The sequence below is a fragment of the Paramormyrops kingsleyae genome, chromosome 23 (assembly GCF_048594095.1).
Source record: "Paramormyrops kingsleyae isolate MSU_618 chromosome 23, PKINGS_0.4, whole genome shotgun sequence".
Taxonomy (NCBI): Eukaryota; Metazoa; Chordata; class Actinopteri; order Osteoglossiformes; family Mormyridae; genus Paramormyrops; species Paramormyrops kingsleyae.
In genome coordinates, this window is record NC_132819.1 from 24,239,471 (window position 1) to 24,263,954 (window position 24,484).

The 24,484-nt window shown below is 48.1% G+C and overlaps 1 protein-coding gene across 6 annotated transcripts in view; it reads right to left on the reverse strand.

Annotated features, from left to right (window-relative positions):
* The window catches only part of phf14 (PHD finger protein 14), a 75,865-nt gene that overhangs the window by 50,381 nt on the left and 1,000 nt on the right, over positions 1-24,484 (reverse strand). For all 6 annotated transcript variants that reach the window (XR_011984912.1, XM_072705499.1, XM_072705500.1 and 3 more), the window contains exons 2-13: positions 22,835-22,945; positions 20,777-21,474; positions 20,300-20,441; positions 12,793-12,952; positions 11,985-12,096; positions 10,972-11,109; positions 8,733-8,879; positions 8,292-8,562; positions 7,146-7,252; positions 5,378-5,473; positions 2,857-2,963; positions 1,529-1,660 (exon numbers count right to left, since the gene is read on the reverse strand). Coding sequence is in view for 5 of the 6 variants with exons in the window: in XM_072705499.1 (XP_072561600.1) it covers positions 1,529-1,660; positions 2,857-2,963; positions 5,378-5,473; positions 7,146-7,252; positions 8,292-8,562; positions 8,733-8,879; positions 10,972-11,109; positions 11,985-12,096; positions 12,793-12,952; positions 20,300-20,441; positions 20,777-21,474; positions 22,835-22,945 (2,221 nt within the window). In the remaining variant the exon portion in view is untranslated. The remainder of the gene's footprint in view (positions 1-1,528; positions 1,661-2,856; positions 2,964-5,377; positions 5,474-7,145; positions 7,253-8,291; positions 8,563-8,732; positions 8,880-10,971; positions 11,110-11,984; positions 12,097-12,792; positions 12,953-20,299; positions 20,442-20,776; positions 21,475-22,834; positions 22,946-24,484) is intronic.

Consider the following 24,484-nt stretch of genomic DNA (forward strand, 5'->3'; position numbering starts at 1 on the left):
TGTCACTGTAGAGGTAGTGTGTGTGTGTGTGTGTAAGACCTAGACTGTCACTGTAGAGGTAGTGTGTGTGTGTTTAAGACCTACACTGTCACTGTAGAGGTAGTGTGTGTGTGTGTGTGTAAGACCTACACTGTCACTGTAGAGGTAGTGTGTGTGTGTGTGTGTGTTTAAGACCTAGACTGTCACTGTAGAGGTAGTGTGTGTGTGTTTAAGACCTACACTGTCACTGTAGAAGTAGTGTGTGTGTGTTTAAGACCTACACTGTCACTGTAGAGGTAGTGTGTGTGTGTGTGTGTAAGACCTACACTGTCACTGTAGAGGTAGTGTGTGTGTGTGTGTGTGTTTAAGACCTAGACTGTCACTGTAGAGGTAGTGTGTGTGTGTTTAAGACCTACACTGTCACTGTAGAAGTAGTGTGTGTGTGTTTAAGACCTACACTGTCACTGTAGAGGTAGTGTGTGTGTGTTTAAGACCTACACTGTCACTGTAGAGGTAGTGTGTGTGTGTGTTTAAGACCTACACTGTCACTGTAGAGGTAGTGTGTGTGTGTTTAAGACCTACACTGTCACTGTAGAGGTAGGTCTACCTTTTACTGACGTGTCCCTCAAATACATTTTCACTGGACAGCTTTTCAGTCGAGACTAAAACACCAACATTTTGCATTTACAGCCGTTAACACTGTGCTAGCAGTTCATTTACATTAAAGTCTATCAACAGCCCAGCAGAGAATCTGACAGTCTGACACCGACGGTTGGGACTCCCTCAGCGACGACTGAGCACTGGTAAATTCAGATCTGAAGACAGATGTTAAAACCAAAACAGTACAGGAATGTTCCTGCCTTTACTGAGGGCATCACGCACCCATGATTCTTCACTATCCACCATTTTCAGAAGCCCCTTTTGTCCAAAGTGATGCACAAGTGAGGTCTTGTGGTTAGAGTGCAGCCAGAGAACTTGGAGTAGATGAAGCAACGATGCCATTAAACTATTGGCCACAGGATTTGAACCCACACCCTTCCGGACTTGGACCCAGATCCCCAAACGACTGAACCTCACAGCCATTAAAAGAAAGAGAGACTGCATCAGAAGGCTGCCTAGCACAGGGGCCGCTACCTGGATCACCCTCTATGCAGAACTCCGTAATTAGTTTTGACTTGGCGCCGAACACTTTTATCTTTCAAATTATTTTCTCATTCCAACCCAGCAAAGTGGAACCTCATCATGGATTCTTACCAACAAAATAAATGAGTTAGTCCAATCTGCGTCTGAATGCGAACGGCTTCACTCAGGAAAACAAACGAATGCGATCACCACACAATTCTTAAATTTACTTAAAAGCAATAAAACTCCCAGGTTCCCTCTCACACAGACGCTGGCTATGACTGAGAGGGGTGTTTATATATATCCTGTATTATTTTTGATTTAATCTGAGAGCTGCGGTATAATTACATAGCCTGCATTATGCTGCTGACAGGGGGAGGCAGGTCTGAGCTAGCGAATGGGATTTGTGGGGGGGCTTCCTTCTCACCAGTAGCTGTTCTTGGTCTTCTTGGGCATGCGGGTGAGGGGGGGGTCCAGGCAGCCCAGGTGATAGTACAGTTTGCAGGTGTCACACAGCAAAAGCAGGTGTTGATCCTGGTTCTTCTTACAGATCCCACAGCTGCAGAAACATGGGGGGATATAATACATCTTAAAATGATCAAGATCAAATCAGCCACAATGCTGCCGTCACATTTGACGTCTTAATAAACACAGTAAACACAGACCGGCCCCCACTGCCCCGAGCTGCCTACAGCAGCCCAAGGCTTCACGTGGGGCAAATCCGCCGCCTTTAAAAGCACGTATCGGCGTGTATCAAACTGGACCAGAACTGCTCACTCGATATTATCGAACTGGGCTAATAAAACTTCCAGCTTGGAACGGCTAACTAGTTAATTAAATGCCTAAAAAGCAATTACGGCATTTATTTCACCTGCAGTGGATTACGGTCTACACTCGTGTGTTTGAGGAATGGCTTCCATCTTACGTGAATGAGGTTACTGTATTCCACCTGCTTACCACAGGAGATCGGCTCGGACGAAGACAGCCGGTAAGTCTGCCGGACGCCCACCGCGCTGAATGCTGGTTTACACATCGCAGTGACGCTGTCTGTAGTGATTTGGGGGGTGATCACCGGCGGTATCAAGCACCTGGGGGCCGGCCGCAAAGCACCGGCTGCGATTGGCGTCCGCGCTCAGAGGACGCGACGGCGATCGGGCTCAGGCCGCGTGTCACTCAGCGCCTAATCGCATCCGACGCGTTTCCTCTGCACTCCCCGCAGAATAATTTCATTAGCTTCACCGCTGCGGCCGTCGCCGTTCCGCCTCACTGTGCCTTCCAGTGCCTGCGGGAGCTCCTGCAGCCCCCACCCCAGCTACATATCATCTCGCCCCTAATCAATCAAGCATCTCGAACGCCTGAGCGTGTGGCCTTCTGCGTGTGACAGGGGACGATGCTCAGAACAACACTTCCGGAAAGTCCAACTCAGGGAGGCTTTTAAATACAGATAATAAAGTCTGCGTTATCAAAGAGCGCAGATTTCACTGGGATTACAAACAACAGACTTGTGAATGTAACAGAAAGGCACAAATATGCAATAATACAGTTTTGCCAGTTCAGGCCATTTGAGAGCTTGTATCTTTGCAAGAAACAACATTTACAAAATTAGGAAAATCAGAATAGTACCAGCTGGCTCTCCCAGTATTAAAAGCTGCAAGTGAACCTTGAAACCCACATCGTCACAGATCAACTGCTATTTAATCAACACTCACATGACCTGAAAGCACCTTGTGAGAGGGACGGGGGGGGCTACAGTACCTGTACAGGATGGCAGGGAGGCTGCATGATTTCCCAGGAACACCCCCGCCCTTCTTGCTTGGCTTCCTCTCCTTGGGGGCCTTCAGGATGGCCGGAGCATTCAGCTTCTGTCAGGGCGGAAGAGACACTACACCTCACATTTTCTGCTCATTTCCGGATTAGGGCGCGTGTACAAAGAACAGCACCATGCACGGCGCCTCAGAGCCGACCACCCCAAGCGGGGCTGTCACATGGCCTCAGATCATCTAACAGGGACAAAGTCTTAAGGCAGCAAGACAGGAGTGACTGGACCAGCCTACTCACAAGAACCCCACCCAGAACCCTGCAGAAGGATCAGTGTACAAATGCCCAGGGCAGGCAGGTGTGAATTACCAAAACTTACAAGATGAGAACTTTCCATCAAGATGTACCATCCTATCAAAGAAAAAAAGACTGCAAGGCGGTATTCATGTGACAGACCTGTACTTAAACATTTATATGAAACATTCTAGTAAGAACACATTTAGCAACATGAGAGATGTTGATATTATTAGAAGCCACTCATAACAAAGTGTGACACCTGAACGACCAGCAGGAGACCCAGTGCAGAGAGCAGGGGGTACAAGAGAGCATGAGATGTGACTGATGGCTGCTGCTGAAACACGGCAGGTCCGTAATGAGGTGATTTATGGCCGCCATTCCGAAAGCGACCACGTCCTCCCAGCTCTCCGCCGTCACATGATTACACCGTTTGTTCTGCAGAAGCTCTGATCTGAAATCAGCTGAAAACCTTAATGTATATGTTGGGAGTAACATGAAATTTATAAAGTGAATTTTAACTGGGGGAAAACACATGCCTGTAAAACCAAGAAAGGCAGCAGGACGTCGCCGTGTTCTGCCACGTTCCGTTCCTCATGCCCTCCCTGATCCTGCCACGTTCCGTTCCTCATGCCCTCCCTGATCCTGCCACGTTCCGTTCCTCATGCCCTCCCTGATCCTGCCACGTTCCGTTCCTCATGCCCTCCCTGATCCTGCCACGTTCCGTTCCTCATGCCCTCCCTGATCCTGCCACGTTCCGTTCCTCATGCCCTCCCTGATCCTGCCACGTTCCGTTCCTCATGCCCTCCCTGATCCTGCCACGTTCCGTTCCTCATGCCCTCCCTGATCCTGCCACGTTCCGTTCCTCATGCCCTCCCTGATCCTGCCACGTTCCGTTCCTCATGCCCTCCCTGATCCTGCCACGTTCCGTTCCTCATGCCCTCCCTGATCCTGCCACGTTCCGTTCCTCATGTCCTCCCTGACCACCTCTCATCCTTCCAGTCTGTGCCCCTTCCATCTACCCCTCCCTAAATCCTCCAGACCTCTCTCTGGCCACCCCCCCAAACTGACGCCCCCTGATTAACGCCCTGTCAGGCAGGTGTGGCTGCCAGCAGCCCTATACCCTGCTCCGGCAGCCTGTCAAAACGTGCCCCGCCTCCGTTCTCGCCTCGCCTCACCCCCGCCCCCTCCTCCGAGTCGCCTTCCTGCTGCGGTGGCTTGTTTTAATAGTGTGAAAAACGCCTCGTCTCCCTGCTGGCCGTTCAGCCGAAACAGCCTTTATATGACTTCAGCCAAGGCAGAACCTGGATGTTAATTCAGCCATGTAGTTCTACCAGGGTGTTAAGTAAATGATGGAAATCTAGTGACCTCTGCCCTGGCACAATCTCAGCCCCCAGCACAAAACGCCTCATTTGGGCCCCACCCAAAATCATCAAGACAACACTGTTAATAAGTTCACACCTTGCATAATTCCAGCTTCTTAAAAGTCATTTCACGATTAACTGATAATTTCATGCATGAGTTCCTGATACTTCAGTACCAATTTTTAACACAGTAACCCAATTTTTTAGTCTGCTGATCAGTAGTATTACAATTAAGTTTTAACAAACGCATTGCACTTGACATGTTTTTAAATGAAAATCTGTAATCAAATACACATACTACCCAAAAAATGGCAGAAATATGGAAAGAAACCGAACGCGGTGATAGATAGCAGGGCGATGGAGAAAAGCAGAGGAAACGCAGCGAGGCATCATTTATAGCGGCTGAGGTACACGAGCTTTAAATGGTAAGACGGCCAGGGAGGGAAAGCAGAACATAAAAACATTTCCTCACAGATGTATATGCCGTGTACCACAAACTCATTACATGATCCTCAGCGACGAGGACCTGTGAGCTGGTTGCTATGGCGAATTGGGGGGGGGGGGGGTGGCGGGGACAGGTTAACTTTGCAGTCCGCTGTGGATTCATGGCGAATGACAGGTCAATCAGTCGCCGTAAATAAAAGGCTTTTTTACAAACAGCATAGCTATTAGAACAACAGAATTAGGCCGGTGCCGCCCGCGGCCACATTGCTGCCCACAATCTGGATTCCTTTCAATCGCGTATCATTAAGGTGGCGTGGCAGGTGCAGGGATTCAAAAAATTGATTTCCCTGCTTCTCCCCAGTGCTCCAGGTGTGTGTGTGTGTGTGTGGGAAGGCTGGAAGGGCCCGCTGACGTACCTGGCCCAGGATCCCGCCCAGCAGGTTCCACACGGCCTGACCCTCACTCCTCAGCACGCCGTTGATATTCTGCAGCTCCTCCAACGTCTCACAGAGCTGAGGGGAGATAACAGGGTGGTGAGAGGGAGATCAGATTAGAGGACGACGACCTCAGATGCACCCCCCGTTCTCTCTCTCTCTCTCTCTCTCACACACACACACACACACGTACAGGTGTGAGTGTGCACATGCACTTAAGTGAGCACCTAATGCTCTCCAGGCTGGCCGAGGCCACCCCAGAGACGCCACCCGGTGGATGGCATGCAAATAAGAGCCACTTTAAATGCAGGGAAATAAACCTCAAGTTTTATTAGTCCTTGGTTCGAAGCTGTAGGGCGACGCGGACCAATAAACAGGAACACGGCAGCGTTTTCTCATCACATGTCCCGACTCATATCCATGCATGCAGGACAAGAAAGGGATGCAAAAATAAAAAATAATAAAAAATAAAAATACCTAAATATATATATATATATATATATATATATATAAAATAAAGAATCTGCCACCTGAAGCTGCCACTGCACGGGGCAACTACCCGGACCCCGGGAATATGCATGAGCCGGGATGAAACGGAACGTGGCTGATAACGGCTAACGGGGAAAAGTCAGCACAAAAATAGCCAAATTGGATTTCCATACTGCACATTATCCTATTTTTTGGACATCATTCAATATATAAGACTATGTCTGCAGATAGTGACAGTGCTCAGAATCACTTCAGCGAACTTGTTCTGATTTAATGTAGCAATTAAGTACAATTCTGCCTGTGTGGGGCTGGGGTGTGTCTTCTAACAATGGGCTAAAAAAATGCATCCAGTGTATTTATGGAAAAGAGGAAAATAAATAAATAAAATAAACCCTAACCCAGGTTAATTTTCATGAAGCTAAACCATTGATTTGGCCCCCATCCAAGGAGGGTGTCATGTAAGTCCAATCCGAGGGACTCAAATTAGCCGTAAACCTCATTAAATAGGCGCAGCGCAAGTGGCTGGCAACCCAATGGCACATTAACTCCCCGACTGCGGCTCCGTATTCCAGCCTTACATGCCTCGGCTCGGCAGTCACATGATCACGGCCGGGACAGACACGGGACGATAATGGCAGTGCCGTTCCTTTTTATGGCCTTTGCCACAAATTCTACACATATTTTAGAAAATGCTTGGAACCATTTATCGACATCTAATGATACAATTGGGGTTAACAATAGCTGTGAAGTCCTCACATTAAATAACGTACACACACACACACAGCGTACATATAAACACACACACAGCGTACATATAAACACACACACACAGCGTACATATAAACACACACACAGCGTACATATAAACACACACACAGCGTACATATAAACACACACACAGCGTACATATAAACACACACACACAGCGTACATATAAACACACACACACAGCGTACATATAAACACACACACAGCGTACATATAAACACACACATACAAAGTACATATAAACACACACATACAAACACCCATATAAAATTTGGTAGCCCTACTTAAAATGGACAGAACCGCTTTTACAGCACAGATCTGTCCTTTGGCCTTATGAGTGCTGGGCTCTTGCAGGTTCTACAGAATACAATCTGATTAGCACCTGACCAAAAGCCGACAGCAGGCTAGGAGACCCACCGCCCCAACTGCTACCTCGATAAAGCTACACAGGTCAGCGCAGGCAGCACGGCCCGGCTCGCCCTGTGGGCCGCACCTTGTTGTATTCCACGTGCAGCTTGTCCTGTTCGCCCTCCAGCTTGTCCTTCAGGTTCTTCTGCTCGGCGATGTTGTCCTGGATCTGGATCATCCGCATGTTCCGCTCTAAAGGGGGGGACAATAATGAGGTTTTTTCTCCATGAAAAAGGTGCAACAAAACGTTGGCGGGAGTCGGGTATCCAGCAAGGAGGCACGGCGGGGTGTGTTCAAGGCAGCAGTACTCACACGCGGGGCTCAGGGGGCCCATAGACCTTCCTCAAACAATCAAGACTGCAAGGACAGTCAAGACCCACGGCAATTACGGACTACCGAGGCCGACAGCAAGGCCCATATCTGAAAGCCAGATGCGTCCGGAACCGATAAAGTGCTGGTACATTTTAACAGGACACATATGGCTCAATAAATCAGATTCAAATTCTGTAAATACAAAACACGGACAAACCACATAATTACTGTTATTTAACAGTAGTACAGATACCAACAGGATTCCGGCAGTATTTACTCAAAGATGGATAGATTTGCGTGACTGAAAAAGCAAGACAGCTATCAGAATTTTTTTCTAATTACAGTTTCCTCAGATCCCACGTAAGTATCGGTAAATATGTTTTTTTTTGCGGAAAGGACTTTACACTCCATTAAAACAATTAAGCACAGACGGAGACATCTGTGTGAAGTCAACTGTTCCTGAAATCATTCCCCGGTTTCTTCCGCATTAATTTACGCCATGTCTTCACTTGATTATAATTGTAATTATAATTTAGGCCTGAGCATAATAAATAATCACCATTGCCGCTATCATTTACAATTCTGTAAATGCAATTACGTTTTGTGCTAAACTTACATTTTTTTCCTCAGGAGACCAACCCTAACATTAAGCTAATTATGCATTCATTTGATAATTTGAAAATACATCACAAATGAGCATCTGTGTACTGAATTGCTTAATAGGGTACACAGCCTTAGTTAGAAGTATGTCTCTTATTGCACATAATGTAAGGCATGTTTACTGCCTTACATGTCGTCTGTATAGGTCAGGGGGAGCACCGTAGCCAGGCTTGAGCTCGAAGCTGTGCCTGACAGCACTCCTGGTGGTAGGAGGACCTAACTGCGGGAAGCCACCTGTCCGGCTGATCAGACCCCTTACCCAGGTAGTAGTTGACAAAGTCGGCGGTGAGGGCCGGCTGCTTGTGCTTGCGGCGGCCGTCCACGCTGGCGCTGGCGTCCGAGGTGTCCACGGGGAAGATGTCTGTGCTGATGCCCATGAGCTCGGCTTTGCGCATCAGCTTGCGGATGGCCGAGGCGCTGGAGGTCAGGGGTCGCGGTAGCTTCTCGCGGGGGACCCAGGCTTGTGGCCGTGTGTTCCGGGACAGCTCCGCCTTGGCCCGGTATTGCTGCAGGCGGGTGCTGATGCGGGCCTGCAGCGGGTGAGGCCAGGAGGATTACAGCACTGGGATCTCATGCAGTTGCATTTAAAAGAGGCTTAACGCAGACTGAGGAAAGGCAGGGCAAAGAAGCCAGCCCTGAACATCGGGTGGGGGGGCATCTGGAGACACCTGCACCCTCGGGGATGCAACCTCCCCCTCACCTGGGCCTCAGGCGTCAGCTGCTTCTCCCGCTCCTGCAGGGACATCTTGCAGTATGACTGCAGCGCCAGGTAGTTCTTCCTCTTCCACTTCCTGTCGAAACGGTCAGCGTGCTGCTTGCAGTAGGCGAAAAACGGGTCTGCTATGTCCTACGAGGATTAATGAACAAGCTGAGCGTGAGGGTTCTGAAAGCCTAAAAGCACCAGTGCTGTAATTCTCATGGTGAATTAACCCTGGTTATTCCTTCTAAGTTCCACTGAGACAGACATGTGCAGCACCGCACAACGTCCCGTCCTCACAACACAGGTGAAAGCGCATCAACATGGAAAGGAGCAAAAAGAAAAAAAAACATGACACTCCACGAAGGTCCAGCAAAGGATTAATTATCCCCCCCACCCCATTAGAATTTCATAACTTCCTGGGAACACCACCCCCCATCCCCAAACATCCACTGCCAAACTGAGAACAACAAGACGGCCATTTCCCAGCTCCCTGAAAAATCGTTTAGGCTTAAGGTGTCTCCATGGCCGCTATCAGCGCTCCCGCCTGCCGATAGGGGCCCTGTCACAGTCCGCTGGATTAAATGCATTGCAGTTAGCAGGCACTTTCTGCGGCAGTTATCGCGGCGCGTGCTACCTTCACACCATAGGACTGTGCAGCGTGGGGCTCGCTGAAGCGGCCCGGCCCAGCCCGGCCGTGAATGCTATACCGGCACTGGGACGGGGTTCCCCACAGCCCCATCCTCGGCCCTGACCATATAAACCAGAGGCTCAGAAACAGGACACGAGGTACCCAGTAACGCCCATCTGAAAGAGCAGAAGCGGCACCACGTCATGGCACCCGGAAGGTATGAATGGGCAGCAGGACGGCTGAGCCACAGGGGGACAGTCAGGGGGACAGCGGAGGTCTCAGCCACACAGGAAGGAGGCTGCTGATGCCTTGTCGGCCCGCAAGATCATTCAAAACACCAGTGTTAGCAGTTAGCCAGCAGCCATGATACTTTCCATAACAGAGGGGGGGCATGACTGAATTTTTTTATTAAGCTCTGAGGGAAAACCTTCCTCCTCCCTAGAAACATCCAAAACACTCTAAATCCACCAACCATTCACTCACTCTGAACTGACCACTGGCAGTTTAGTCTTTCGCCATTAACTGATCCAGACGACTAACCCCAGCCCAAGATAACTCCAAACTCACGGAAGACGGGGGGGGGCGATGGGCAGGACGCTAAAGACTCTGCTCTCCGTTTCTGCAAGCCTTCGTTCTCCAGGTCCTTCTAATCCGTCTCTGACGTGCGACATATTTTCTTGCCGTCACGGTCAGACTGGCCCGCGGGATGTGAGGCATGCTCGCCAGAGCGGGAGCTAATATCCCCAGGATTTATCACCCCCTACACCCCACCCCCAGGGCTGACCACTTCACCCAAGCGTGGCCTGGTCTGGACGGAGAGACTCCATTACTGATAATGACAGCCTCTTCTCCACTTTGCTTTTCCTGGAGCCAGGAAAGGTACAGCTGTCAGCAATTCTTTCAGGGGAAAAAAAACCCCTAACTATCTGTAATGCTGGGCTTCACGCCTATAATTAGTCAGTATGATTTCCCTCCGGATCTCATCAGCGCCTCGTGTCTGAAGCACATCTTTCCCCAAAGCCCAGTGCAGATGTGAGCCGACTCCTGCACGTCATCACACCCCATCGACGCAGCGATCTGTACGGCAAGACACTTCTGTGTCCATCCTTAAGTCCTATTATTAATGCTAGAAAATAATTTTCTTCAAAATCAAAAATGGCAAAAAAAAATGATCATTTGCTTCTTGTACATCTGTTAGATTATAAAAAATACCATTCATTTTAATGTAGGCCTGCTGTTTGAAACTTCAGACTAACCCTTCATTTGGATAGCGGACTAACCTTAAATCCAAAAATGTCACAGGTCCAGTGTTGCTTTTACAATTAGTCATTTATCTGACGCTTTTATCCAAAGTGACTTACATTAGAGGAAAGGGTTACAATTTACATGCGCTCCCTGGGATTTGAACTCCTGACCTGTGCGTTGTTAGCCCACTGCTATGCTTGTTGAGTTTCTCTAAAGAACCAAAGAGCCATACAATTAAGGAAGAAGGATCAGGCAGTCCCTGGAGCAATTGCGGGGGACCAGGGGAATTGAACCAGCGACCTTTCAATCACAGGCTATGTGCTGTGATACACACCGTCCCTCCAGCCCCACCCCAACGGCACGCACCTCCTCCGCGGCGGCCTCGGACAGCAGGCCCTCGCGCTGCGCACAAGTCACGTGAAAGTAGGAACGGCACATGCCAGCGTCACAGCTGATGCAGACGCCCGTACGGGCAAAGCGGGCATCCTCGCAGAAGCTGCACTCCTGTAACAAGAAGGACCGTCAGAGTAAGAATCCACAGGAACTCTGGGAAGCATCATTGAGTCATTCCACACTAACGTCCTTTTGCATGCCATATACACACTACCGGATCTGGATTATATTTTGGGGCAGAAAACCACAGAATATGGGGGGATGAGACTTGAAATTTATCATAAAGGGCTCATTTTCTGAAACATGAGGTCTGAAAATGTAACTACTCGTGCTGAATGTAATTCAGCATATATTTTTTTGAGTCATTTTAAAGAGCTAAGTCTATAAATGCGTAGTCTGAATGACTAATGACCGTAAAAATCATTTGAAGCAATCATTACCGTTTCTCATTTTAATTAAATGGCTTTAAACACCTCTGTGCATAAGTGTCTTTGCACTGATTTAGTGGCTCTAGAGCGAGCTGAACCGAAACATTTTTTAAAACGGTCCTTTTGCCAAAAACCTTGACATCTGAAAGTGACAAGAAGTACAGTGTTTGAGAGGGTTTGTTTTGATCATTCTGGAATAACCCGTGCGGGCTGGAGGGTAGGTCAGGAGGGTCTACAGGCATTACATCAACCGCATCAAAGATGGCCGTGCAGCCTGGAAATGAGGTCACTGACGTGTTTGATTACAGACGAGCTGTAGGCAACCTGACCGTAAGCTAAGTTGCTCACGTTCACGATAGACTCTGCTCTGCCCAATTACAATATTTAACTAATTAAACATACATTTGCCCCATGGACATATTAAGTGGACCTACATCGCTACACTCAAGTGGCGTCTGATGGATGATTAGTGAAGTGATTGAAATCACGGGTGGGGGAGGGGTCGGGGGTGGGGGAGGGGTCGGGGGCAGCGACGACATTAATGAAAGGGACACTCACCTTGGCTCCGTACTTCGAGTAGTTCATCTCGGTGAGGGTCACCGGCCGCAGCTTGTCGATGTCACCAAATGCCACACCGGGGACATACAGAGCGCAGACCACATGGACCCACCTAGGAGGGCAGACACCACGACAAAAGGGTCACGTGACAAAGGGCCAGTTTGGGTGGCGGCGAGGTTCAAACAAGGCACCAGCACACATTCATTTATGAGATTCAAGCAGGAAGCCTCTTCAAAATACCCTGTCATAGGCATTAAAAAAAAAGATGTTGGTGAAGAAAAGGCTGAGTCCAATAAGAAGATATTCATCTACCGATAGCCTCTGCTCTGCTGTTTAATTTGCCGTGTTTTTCATGCTCTAGTGAAGTATCAAATTCGGGAGCAGGCCAGTCAGGGAGAGCTCTCTCAGATAACCATGCTGAAGTCTCCGGGCTCCACACTGCTGCCGCTCAGAGTCTCCGGTTCCGGACGGATGGAGAACCAGGAGGTGGCGGGGAGTAAGAACCCCTCAGTCGTACACAATCGCAAAACAAAATACAGCTGGTAAGGGTTTGCTATGCCTTAAAAACACAGACACGGATTTGCAGCACCACCAAAAGGTGGTCAGACACAGTGGAGACTAAGCCAGTGAGAAAACATTTAACATCTGTTTCTCTGGCGCCCCGCTGGGTTCATCCCCAGGTTCCCTCCAAAGGTTGTCTAGGACTTTATACGGACTTCTTTCCCAACACAGTAATCTCAGCCAGGGACCGAGAGGCGACCTGTACTTGGGAAGACACACTCTGCACCCTTTCGAGCAGCGAACCCACCTGCCTGCGTCCGTCTCCTTGAAGATCCCATCCTGATTGGGGCAGAGCTCACAGCTAGGCGTGACCCCGTTCTTGCAGGCATCGCAGAACCATGGTTCCGTGGAGTTCTCGGAGGCGGAGCTCATGATGGAGTCGCTCTCCCCGTCCACGCCGTAGCAACCTGAGAAGATGGCACGACGTTACTCCGCGCCATTCCTTGGATGACGAACGCCAATCTAACCCCCTCTAGGGCACCGTTACAAAGGGAATCAGTTCTGTGAATGTGAAGCTTCATTGACCATCTAGCTGACTGCCAGCATTGCACAGAGCCTCATATTCATCAGGACTCCTATCCCAGCGACAAAGGGGACGACCTAAAACAATGGTGTCACTGGTAATGCTGTCAAGTTCCAAGGAATCTTGAAACTTGGGTAACATAACAGCACGTCTTAATTAGAAGGATAAGACAGGTCAGTTTTGTATTCTGCCCCTCAGCCAGTAGCGAAATGAGAAACACAAGATCAGAAATAAATCCTTCTGTGCTTTCTTGAACTTTAATCGGAGTGAGCTCAAAGCGCACAGAACCACAAACCCATGTACTCCATAATTAAGTTCTGATAAATACAGTCAATATGAAACGTAACCTTTAAAAATGATTACTCAGATGTGCAAACAAGATTTGATAATTCCTTCTCTCCATCCCCCATTCCACCAGTGAAGAGAGGGGTAAAAATGTTTCAGAGAAACATGCTAAGCCACCGAATGTTTTAAAATCTAAATACAGAATTAAGGCACCGTGCGCTACCAAACGAGCGGCCTTTGAAAAGCGCGGCCCATTTGCGGAGCGGACTCTGCTCTCGTTTAGCCCGCTCACGGCTGTACCGTTACGCACATCACTGCTGTTCTTCCTGAATCGAAGCATGGGGCTCAGATGGCCAAGCTCTGGGGCGCTGGCCAATAGGAGGCTGGCTGGTGGAAAGGGATGACTGCGGGATAACTTCATAATCCACCAAGTGCAGATTATCCATGTTGGGACCGACGGTTCAACGTTTTAAGGAAGTTGGGGGGCCAGCGGCAAACAGAGAGAAAGGCTTAGCCTGAGATCCAGTCGGGCTGCAGGGCTATCTGTGTTAAAACCAACAGCACAGGTGTCAGGCAGTCACAGGAAAAAAAGCCTGACAACTGCAGCTGTGCCACGTGATGGTAGGAAGTGGTATGGACCTCAAAAAGCAAGGCCGTACATTATTCTGACAGTACAGAAACCGTCTCCCTCTCACACTAATGACCATCTTCTTGTTCTTACAATTACACTTTGTCCTGTCGCCCCGAGATTAATGCCCTAGGACACCAGGCAGTTCACAGAGTAATTAATCAACCTCATTTTCCTCACTTAACTTCATTACCACGTGTTAATTTTTAGGGAGAAAAAAAAAAACATACTAGTTCCATAACTACGGCACCTCTGCAAATAAGAAACTGAAGGTCACAATCTGAGGGTCAGGGCTGGCACAAAATTAGCATGACATCTTAAGATGCATTCATCCATGTGACCTCAATTAATGGAAGCATGCGAGCAAAACATCCTCTCCCAACTTCAGCCTTCGAGGAAGACGCACACAAAACAGAGACATACAAAGGCCTTCATGTCTTTTCATGGCCTGTCACAGCTGTAACTGCTCTCAAGATACAACCAGGAAATATGACCATTTTCCAATCAATTTGAATTGATTTATATTTTTGAAAATAAACGATGAGTCAGTGGTATAAAAACAACGAAGATAATGCCATTTGCGACACATTAATCACATTCAATTGAGTAAAGAATGGTACCTATTCATCTGAGCATGTTCCGGGCTAAACCATTCAAGACGGATGCCTTGAAATTAGCTGAACTCGACCAGATGCTAACAGTTCCCAAGCCAAGATAACGGGGGGGGGGTGAGGCATCAGTGCAGATATCGCGTGGGTCCGCCATAGAATAAGACTCCGGCGAGCGGGAGCAATTAGATACGCGGAAATTGCTCTACCCCGTTTTCGTGACAGATGGGGAGGAAAGGAGAGCCAGATGCGGGCAGGGAGAGGAAGATGAGCTGCAGCTGCCTTCGGCGAGGAAGTTCAATACCTTGAGGTTCGATAACCACTCTCCATCCGAAGCGTCGCGCAGACATTCTCCCGCGGCTCAGCAAAACGGCCGACCTTTTATCGCCAGCCGATTGCGTTTCACATTCTGCGTTTTAATTTCGCTCCTTCAACCCGACTTAATGAGAAATTAAATTCGCTGCTCTCTTCCAGAATCTGGGCCCCCCGATGGAAGTACTCCATAAACTGTTGGACATCTTTCGCGATGCACTTTCGGAGCTGTGTACTTAATCCCCCGTATGAATTAGACATAGGGGGGAAGACGAAAAAAGAAATAAATAAAAAATAAAAATAAATGACCGTGGTACTGGGACTACATCACCTCATTAGTCAGAGGTGATTTGGCTCAGGTGATGAGGGGATTTAACATAGTGAATGCTAAGCCTGCTGGAAATCAGCGATGAGCGGCATGGAAATGGACTGAGGCCACACATGCTAAATGAGCTACCACTGTGTGTGTGTGTGTGTGTGTGTGTGTGTGTGTGTGTGTGTGTGTGTGTAAAACTAATGCATGAATCATTCATAAAAAAGCACAGAGGATATAAAACATGGTTAGGAAACTAGGCCTCAAACAAGAGGACTGATATCTCCAGAGGAAATTATCACCACGCCAAAAGATCCAAGGCCCAAAAGATTTAGCATTCAAAGCATTTACTTCAGGAATTAGGCACAACTGTAATACATAATCATGTTTACGACGCAACTGTATTCATGCACTACAACAGAGAACCATGAGAGATGAACCTTAATGATGAAATTTCTGAAACAGCCTGGAAATTATACCAGAAATCATGCTGCAGCTGCAGGACTCTGTAGCACAAACTCCACCATTTAACTCAAGGAGTAAGTGCAGAATAAAGGCGATGACAAATAAATTAGGTGCAAACAAAAATCAATTGATCAGAAATGGGGAGGGGGGAAGGTATAATTAGAACTGCAGCCCAGAATGCATTATGGACTGTGAAAAATCAATAACAGCAGTATGTTAATTGGTATTAGGACAAGTGTGAGCTCATTAAAAATAATATGGTGGGGGTGGGGGGGGCTTTGGCACAATACTCCAGGAGGGCCATTTAAATAATAGTGCTCACTTTTAAAGCAAAAAATGGTGAGTTTTTCCCTCAGATGATAACCAGGAAGGACAAACTGAAGGACAACCAACTGGCATCCGAAGCCCTAAAGAGGGATGGTATGAGACTCCGGGTCTGGGGGACACACCAAGGGTGTGAGGTTAGCAAAGCGGTCCTCTGCCCCTCAGAAAGCTCCCAGGGTAGTCTGGGCTCTGTGGGAGGAACAAGCCAGCAGGACCCAGGTCGACCAATGCTGACAGGACAAAGCAGGCATCGCAGGGACAGAACAGAAAACCACCATCACCCAATCCCTACTTCCAGGATGTTCAGTTAAAGTGTCACACGGTACAGCGCTACACTACCTACTAAAGAAGAAACAAATCCGGCGATACGGAACAGCTCACTATATAAAAAACACTTCCATCAGAACTGCGGGCAACAGCACCAAATGACGAGAACGTACCCTGTACCAGGTGAGCAGGCACCACACACGGGCACGCTGAACCCCGGCCAAACCGCCACCTTCCCCGCTAACGAGCATTTCAGCAATGTGACAGACCTGCAAATGTGACCGATCACCCGCACACCCTGTATGCCAGGCAGAGGTTAATTAGGCATCCCGCACGCTTATACATAGCTGTGAAGATACACCTCAGGGCTGTGAAGAGAGAGATGGCGGACAAAGCAAATGCCACTGCGAGAAAACCAGTTACTGGGTACCTCATTCTAACTGGGGAGGAGGCTGGACCAGTACTCTATCAGTATCACTTTGTTACGGCGTGGGTGTGAAAAAAGGGTGACAACCCACTGGCAGCTCTGTGACAAAAGGGGCCGAATCACACTAACAAAAAAAACAAAAAGTCTCAGACCATGCAAGAGGACAGAACTTCCAACACACAGTATCACAGCACAATGAGAACAATGAATTACCCAATCAGTAATCAGTAAACAGGCAACAGGTAGAGAAAGTAACAATTAACAAGCACAGAAATTATGGAATTATGGAACAAATACCAAAACTAGGAAACATTAACTACATAACAGGAAATAAACACTAGAAATTTTGACACACAACTGAGGGCTAACACTAGGAACACAAACAAGCAGAACAAAAATAAACCAGGCACACATAGGATAAACAAAACTAAAATGACAGAAAATAAACAGAAAACCAATAAACAAGTGAGGCTGGCCTCAAACCCATTACTGCAGGGTTACAGCCTTGGTGCTGCATGCTCAACCCACTGAACTATGCGGCGGCCTGGGGAACAAGGAAAACACACTAGGGACTAGTACAAAGACAGAGGGAACAGGATGGGCAGCTACACCTGCTGGCGAAACGGGGACCAAACACATAGCACAGGGATGAACAAGCACCAGCCCTTACACATTTAGGAAAACCTGATACTCATTTAACTCTACTCGAATAAAAGAGACTTTCCAAAACACACAGACAAACCCAGACCACAAATACTAAAACACCACATTTTGAATAGTGGCAACGGAAAAAATTCTCCTGTGTTAAAACGTTAGATCTGAGCATGGTGAGCTTCATCAATGATGAGGTGCAGAACCTTAACAGTTTCTTTATGGCTAGTCCACACACTTTAATTACCAGAAACTTTGCACTCATATCTTAACTCAAACAGACCATGAGGCTACATGCCACAATCCATCCGTTACCATTCCTTCCATCCATCTCGAACCTATAAACTTAAATTCTGTGCTTAATCAAGACTGGAAAGTGGACCGTAAAAATGACTTTAGCATATATATTGATGCACGTCATACAGGTCTGCTGAGCAAGCAACTGATGAAGAGGGAGTCACTCCCTCAACCTTGAATCCTAACAGTATGGCAACAGACGACAGAAATTCAACACCTAACAAATGAAAAGAACAAAGTTAGTTTCAAATCCGCCACCCGCTGGCCAGGAGGCCACCCTGCAGGCAGGCGACCTGCCTTGGCTCACAGAAGCTGATACTTTCTGGCGCGTGCACTCGGAGTTAAGCGAAACATAGCACACGGTGAGAGGGATGAGGAGGGGGAAAAAATGTAAAAATTGCTGAGAAGCAGCCGCTCCCCATAACAGCGGGCAGCCAGCTGACGACGGAGCGTGACGGCACTTCATAGGGTGAGGCCGTCGGGTGGAATCGAGAGCAGCTGTGGGCACGGCAGCCCGGTGTGTCCACGGGCGACTTGAGCGCGACACCGAACGCGCCGGTTAACGACTGCCCTCCGGACACTGACTCCCCCACCTCCAATCACACCCCCGCGAAACGTTAGGCACCTGAACCGAAATAAACCAACTGCGGCAGAGTCAAATGCGCTCGTTCTCAATCCCCCCACACCTCCCCCCCCCAGCTTGTTCGCTCTTGATGATGTCACTGCCCAAAAACAGACCTCCTTCTCAGGCTGTGTCGTGTTGCCGCCTGATACCCTCCTGTCTGTGTGACCGCATAGGGGCGAGCATGGCTGACAAGCCCCCCCCCAACAGGCCTGGCAATGAGGCACGCAGCTGGCCCTCCTGAGTCTGGAAGGTGCACCCAAGGAGCAGCTGTCCATTCCGTCGGAGGCCCTACTGGCATGCATCTCCCCGCCGCCGAGACTCGTGTACCAGCAGATGAAGGAGAAAGCCTGCCCTTCCTGGCACCAAACACCCCCAACCCCCCGCCGCTCTCACTGCCAGCTGCAGGTTCGAAGCTTATTTTTCAATTCCCCTCATGGCTGTGGAAAGCTGGTCTCCTGAACCCACAGCACCAAGGCAAATGAAAACAAGAAAAATAATAAATTAAAAATACCAATCAACAAATGAAACAAAGGAACATCAAGCAGTCATGGTTCTACACCATGCTAGCCTAGCTTAGCCTAACCTCTCGAATCCGCATTTCCCTGCAGATTCCCGGAATTAAAAAGACCCCGCTACTAGCAGGGTTGCAAAGGGGTGGAAAATTTCTGGAAACTTACCATTCCATGGGAAGTTAAGCTGAGGAAAACTGGAAATATTCCAAGTTGGGAACTTTCCAGGGGAATTAACAGGAATATATTAGAATTAATGGGGAAATTCCCAGACCTTTGCAACCCTAGCTATTAGTGAGAAGGCCAGTGACAGGCTATACGACACTGGATGACATGCCTGTTCATGAAGAATCTGTAAGTGGGCCATAAACTCAAATCACAGCACTGTTCCTGACAGCTTGGGAGGCAAAAAAAAGCAAACACATTCAACAGAGGAGGAAGAATGCTGCTATTTAAAGCACCTGGAATCACAAGGATCAGTAAAAAAATGTATGCATTTGTACATTTCTTTGCTGATGGACAGCAAAGGGCTACAGTGTGTCATGAGGGGACAAACACTTCATGGCCGGTGCCAGAATCAAGTGGCCTCATGTGATCCCCGTTTGCTGCAGCGTTCCTGAGCCGCGCAACAAAACCACTCAGCCTCTCTTTTCATGGAGATTAATCGAGGCTCAAAGGAATTAAATATTATAATGGAAGATAAACAGAGTGACGGCTGCAATCTCGTGCGGCCCCCGGCTGCGGTCCTGTTGTCGGCCAATGGCTGGAATGGTCACGTTACGGGGGGGGGGGGGGGGTTATTTGGGGGGGAGTGTTAAAAATCCAGCAGTGTGAATATCAGAAGTGTCCCAGGCAATAACTTAGTGTTAAACATCTTCAGTCTCTAATGATTGATACTGAAAGCGAGTCATAGGAGGCATTTATAACAATTAAAAACTGGTTCACAGGTTATACCCCCGTGTCAGGAGATCAGGTCAAACGTGGCTTGTCAGCGCTGCAGGGCGGCTGAACGAGCCTGAACGGTTCACCTGCCCGTGAATCACATTCAGTGAGTTCGAAAGAAGCCCATGACATCACAGTGTCAGGACGCCCCGTTCGCCTGGAAGAATCGTACATTTAAATAAATGATTTGAAAATCAGGGAGGACAGAAAAGCAGATGCAGCCGGATCAAACACAGTTTACAGAGCTCCAGTCCTCTATTCAAGCTAAAGAGCAAAGAATGGAACTAAAACCATGAAGTTAATCACCGAAAATCACCAGCGTGGAGAGACTCCAGCATCGAGGCTCTGCCCCATTTCACACCCCCTGGTTCTGTACCAAACCACGAGAACACAGCTCTGGGCTTCCTATAGGACTTTTCCACGCTCATGACTCAGCCAGGCCTGTAGCTGTAAACCACGACACCCATCGTACATGGCATGCGTGATACTGTAGTGCAAGGCTGCGCACCTCAGTCGCATTTCTGGTGACTCGAGCCCTGTGATGGGCTTCCTGCTTGGGGACATGTTTCCCTACATACCTTCATGCACAGTCACCCCACAGTTGTCACATTGGATGATCTCGTCGGCATCTTCGCTGTTGTCCCCCAAGCACACGCAGCAGATCAGGATGTGCTCCATCCTTTGGGAGCTCCAGGTTTGCGTTCTGTCTAGCAGGGAATCCTGAGGGTAAAAAAATAAAACACACAATGGGAATATTTCACTGGTACCTCAAAATCCCACAGAAATCCTAAAGTCGCATGATTCTATTATCTGTTATTTAAATACAGTCACCATCCATTTCTAATTTGATTGGTAAAAGCCTTTTTAGTTGCATTTTCTATTATTGTGGGTAGTTGCCATATCAGAAACCAGGTCGCTGAGAACTTTCTTTAAACAGAGACACTCAGCTTGCTTTACTCCTTTAACACCATTAATTTTAATCACTTTCTGCATCCACCCAGATCTGCTGGAGATCTGAGGTTTGCTCAGAGTGGACAGAAGCCATGCCACCCCACCTCGTTATTCTTGCCCTGGGACAGGCTCAGGCTGTCATTGGTCAGCTCCTCGTCGTAGGAGGCAGTGGACTTGGCCGCCTTACGCTTGGACTTCTTCTCCTCCTTGTCGCTCTCGCTGCTGCCGTGGTCTTCACCGTCGATCTCCTCATCGAAGTCGTCGTCGTCCTCACTCCCGCTGCCGTCGTCGTCCTCCTCACTGCCTGCCTTCAGGGTTGCTGACTTGCTGCGCTTCTTCCCTGCCTTGGGCCTCCAGTCGTTGTCATCCTCGCTGTCATAGTCGTCCATCTCGTTCAGTTCCTCCATGGTGGTGAAGTCCAGCATGGGCCGGTTGCGCCGCAGGTTCCATTTCTTGGGTTCGGCGGGGTGCTCCTCCATGGTCCCGCCTCCCTCTGCTGCTCCCATGCCGCCCCTGGGTGCCTCCCCACTTCCACTGGCCTCCCCGTCGGAGGCCTTGTCACTCCGCTTCTTGAACTTGGACACCTCGTCCTCTTTGGTTCCGCCGTCCGACTGCTCCTGCTGCTCCTTGTGCTGCTCCCGCTCCTCCATGGTGCTCCCATTCTCCGCCAAGTCCTTCGCTTCATCCTCCTCGATGGCCTCCTCCTCCTCCCCGGAGACAATGGCGTCCGAGTCACTGTCAGAACCAGCTGCACTCTCTTTGGATCCATCCTCGTCGCTGCCATTGCCGCTGCCCTCTGAGCCTGCCAGGGAGAGGACACAACGGTGTGAGAGGCGCGACCACCATTTTCAGGAAAGACAGAAAATATTTTTAATATAACAGTCTAAAGATGACAAATTTACACAAAGTTACATGAAGGTCAAAATTCCTAAACTTCCAAATTCAAAAAACAATCCATTTACTTAGAAGGTCTTTTCCCAACAACATGGTATCTAATGTGTTTGGTCTTCAACAGGGACAATGATAATTCCTAATGGAAATATTATACAAAGCTTTAAGCAAATTTAGCCATCTGTCAGAAACACTGATGTGCATTTTCGCTCCTCCAGAATTCCAGGGCAATTATAGTTCTTCATTTTCATAATGGATGGAATAATAAAAAAACACGTTTCATTTTAAAACTTATAACACAATCCATTCAGACACAGCAAGGAAGGTCTCAATGACCGTTTTTTTTTCCTGCACAGCACATGACCGGCTGCGACAGTTGAGCCACGCTCACTCCCACCCGGGGGGTGCTGAGACTCTCCATAAAAGTCATTAGTCGCCACCGGCCTGTCGACACCTCTGCGGGCGGACAGGAGACGGGAGCAGTGGTGGGTGCCACCATCTGGCTGCTGCAGCCCTGCAAGGAGGCGACTCGAGCCCGGCTTGGCGGTGCAGAGGACGGGCTATGAGGACTTCATCTCCAGCCCAGCACGCGTCTCCATCTGGCCGCTGCCGAGGCAGGAGAGGCACGATGGGCTGTCGCCATGCCAACATATACTGGGTAGAGCCACGGTTAAGTTTGGCCATTCTCACGATGAATGTAAATGCAGTGAAAACGCTCTTCGTAATGTCAATTCAAGGTGAAACAAGTGGTCTTAAGCACAGAACTACAGGCCTTTAAGCATCCTGACATGCAGTTTCATTCTAAAGCAAGAACAACATGCATTCTGCATTAAGCTAGTACAGGGTCATAGTGAGCCTGGGGCCTATTCCAGGAAGTACGAGACACAAGGAGCAGTACAAGGAAGGGGCACACCTTGGACATAAATGCCAGTCCATCAAAAGGTGCACAAGCATTGGCAGAATTACACTCAAGACAATTTAGACACACCATTTTTGGACTACACAAGAAAACTAAAGGATCTGGAGGAGAACCACAGACACCTGAAGAGAAGATACAAACTCAAGGCAATGAGAGTTAAGCACACAGGCCTGGATGCATAAAGCCAAAGTGATAACCACCGAGTCACCGTGTCATCCTCAAGAAGGTCAACCATTTTGTGAAATAAATGTATTAATTTCAGAAGTAAAATGCATAGCCTTGGCTGGAGAGTAAGAACCACCTAAATGTTAAAGAGTAACTAAGGACCAGCCCAGCAAATGCAGCAGGTCACCTGAGGCGTCTCCCACTTGGAAGTCGCTGTCGTCCGAGCTGTCGTAGTCCAGGGCATCCAGCAAGGAGGCCGCCAGCGGCTTCACCTGCCTCCGCTTCGACGCCCGGTCCACTGGGGGAGGACAAGAAAGCACAGTTCCGTGGGCTAGAATAGGCCAAATCAACACATGGCCACCTACCATTGCCTTTCAGTTGGCTTTAAGTCCTATTATTTAAAAACCCAAGAAAATGGTCCATTAACCATTTGCCAATGATTTCCACAACAAAAGATTCAGGAGAATTTTTTATGTCTTCCAGCCTTCAATACATTTAAATTTGACTGGGGCACTCTCTGTAGTATTTCTGTTTTATTGCTTAAAACACACAAGACATTGTTCACAATCTGGACCTGGGGTTTGGCCAGAAGTACCAATAAACAAGGCCAGATAAAAGCATTATTGTGCATATAAAAATGTGCTGGTCTGTTCATACCTTTTATTCCTTTTTTAAAAATCTACCCCAAAATTGGTTTTTATGAATGGGCTCATGTAGGTGGTTTCGTACAGTGTTTCTCAAACCAGTTCTTGGGGACCCTAGACGGTCCACATTTTTTGCTTCCTCCCAACTCCCAGGGAAGTGGACTGTCCGGGGGCCCCCCCGAGGTCTGGTTTGAGAAACACTGGTTTAGTAAACTACTATCACCATAACACATCAACAGCTGTTATAACTATATCTCACTCTTTTCGGCAGGTCTTGAATTGATCAGTTGAATCAAACCCCTGACTAAACTATATCATGAGATGTGTAACACCAAGGCTTCTCCAATAATGATTTTGGGTACTATCAATAAAAGACAGAAAACAATTACAGGAAGACATGGCCGTGGGTGGCAAATGAGGCAATTTTCTTCACCAATAGGGACCCTATGAGCAGACAACCCAGACTGAGAGTGGAGCTAAGCTCTACAGCCAACAGAAGGCAGGTGTGCGCAACACTGAATGGGAGAAAATATGGGATTATGCCCATATTGCTTCATCACTGTCAGCAGGTGTTACCATCAGATAGGATTGTAAAATAACTAAGAAAGTGTAAGAACTGTCTATAGCAGTGGTTCTCAACCTTTTTTGCACCATGACCCAATTTTTTCCATGCCAGCTCAGTCGCAACCCTATATCAAGTATAGGTTTAAATTAACGCTGTGATCAAACACGCAGCGCACTCTGCAATTTACACCAATCGATCACAGAAATCTGACTGGATGTGCCTGTGAATTTTAAATTAAGCATTTGTGGTTTGGTTTTTTTGGATTGGTTGAGTGTTTACTAATTTTGTTCTAAGCATTTACAGACCCAAAACCCGTTTATATAGGTTGACTGTAGGACTGGGGCTGGGAAATCTGGTCATGGATCAGCATAGGAGCTTGCTGGATTTAAAATGCTTACATTTCCACCTCTGTCTCGCGACCCAAATTTGGATCACGACCCATGTGCTGGTCTACATTTCTGTGCATAAAGCTAAAAGAATTCCTAGAGAGATTACATTTGGATGGATGTCTGAATCTCTACCAAGATGATAAAGGCTAAAGTTTGTGGAATGGCTAATTTTTCTCTCATGGTACCCGGAACACAGTCCATCATGATCAGCACTAAATGCGTATTGTCAAAACCAACTA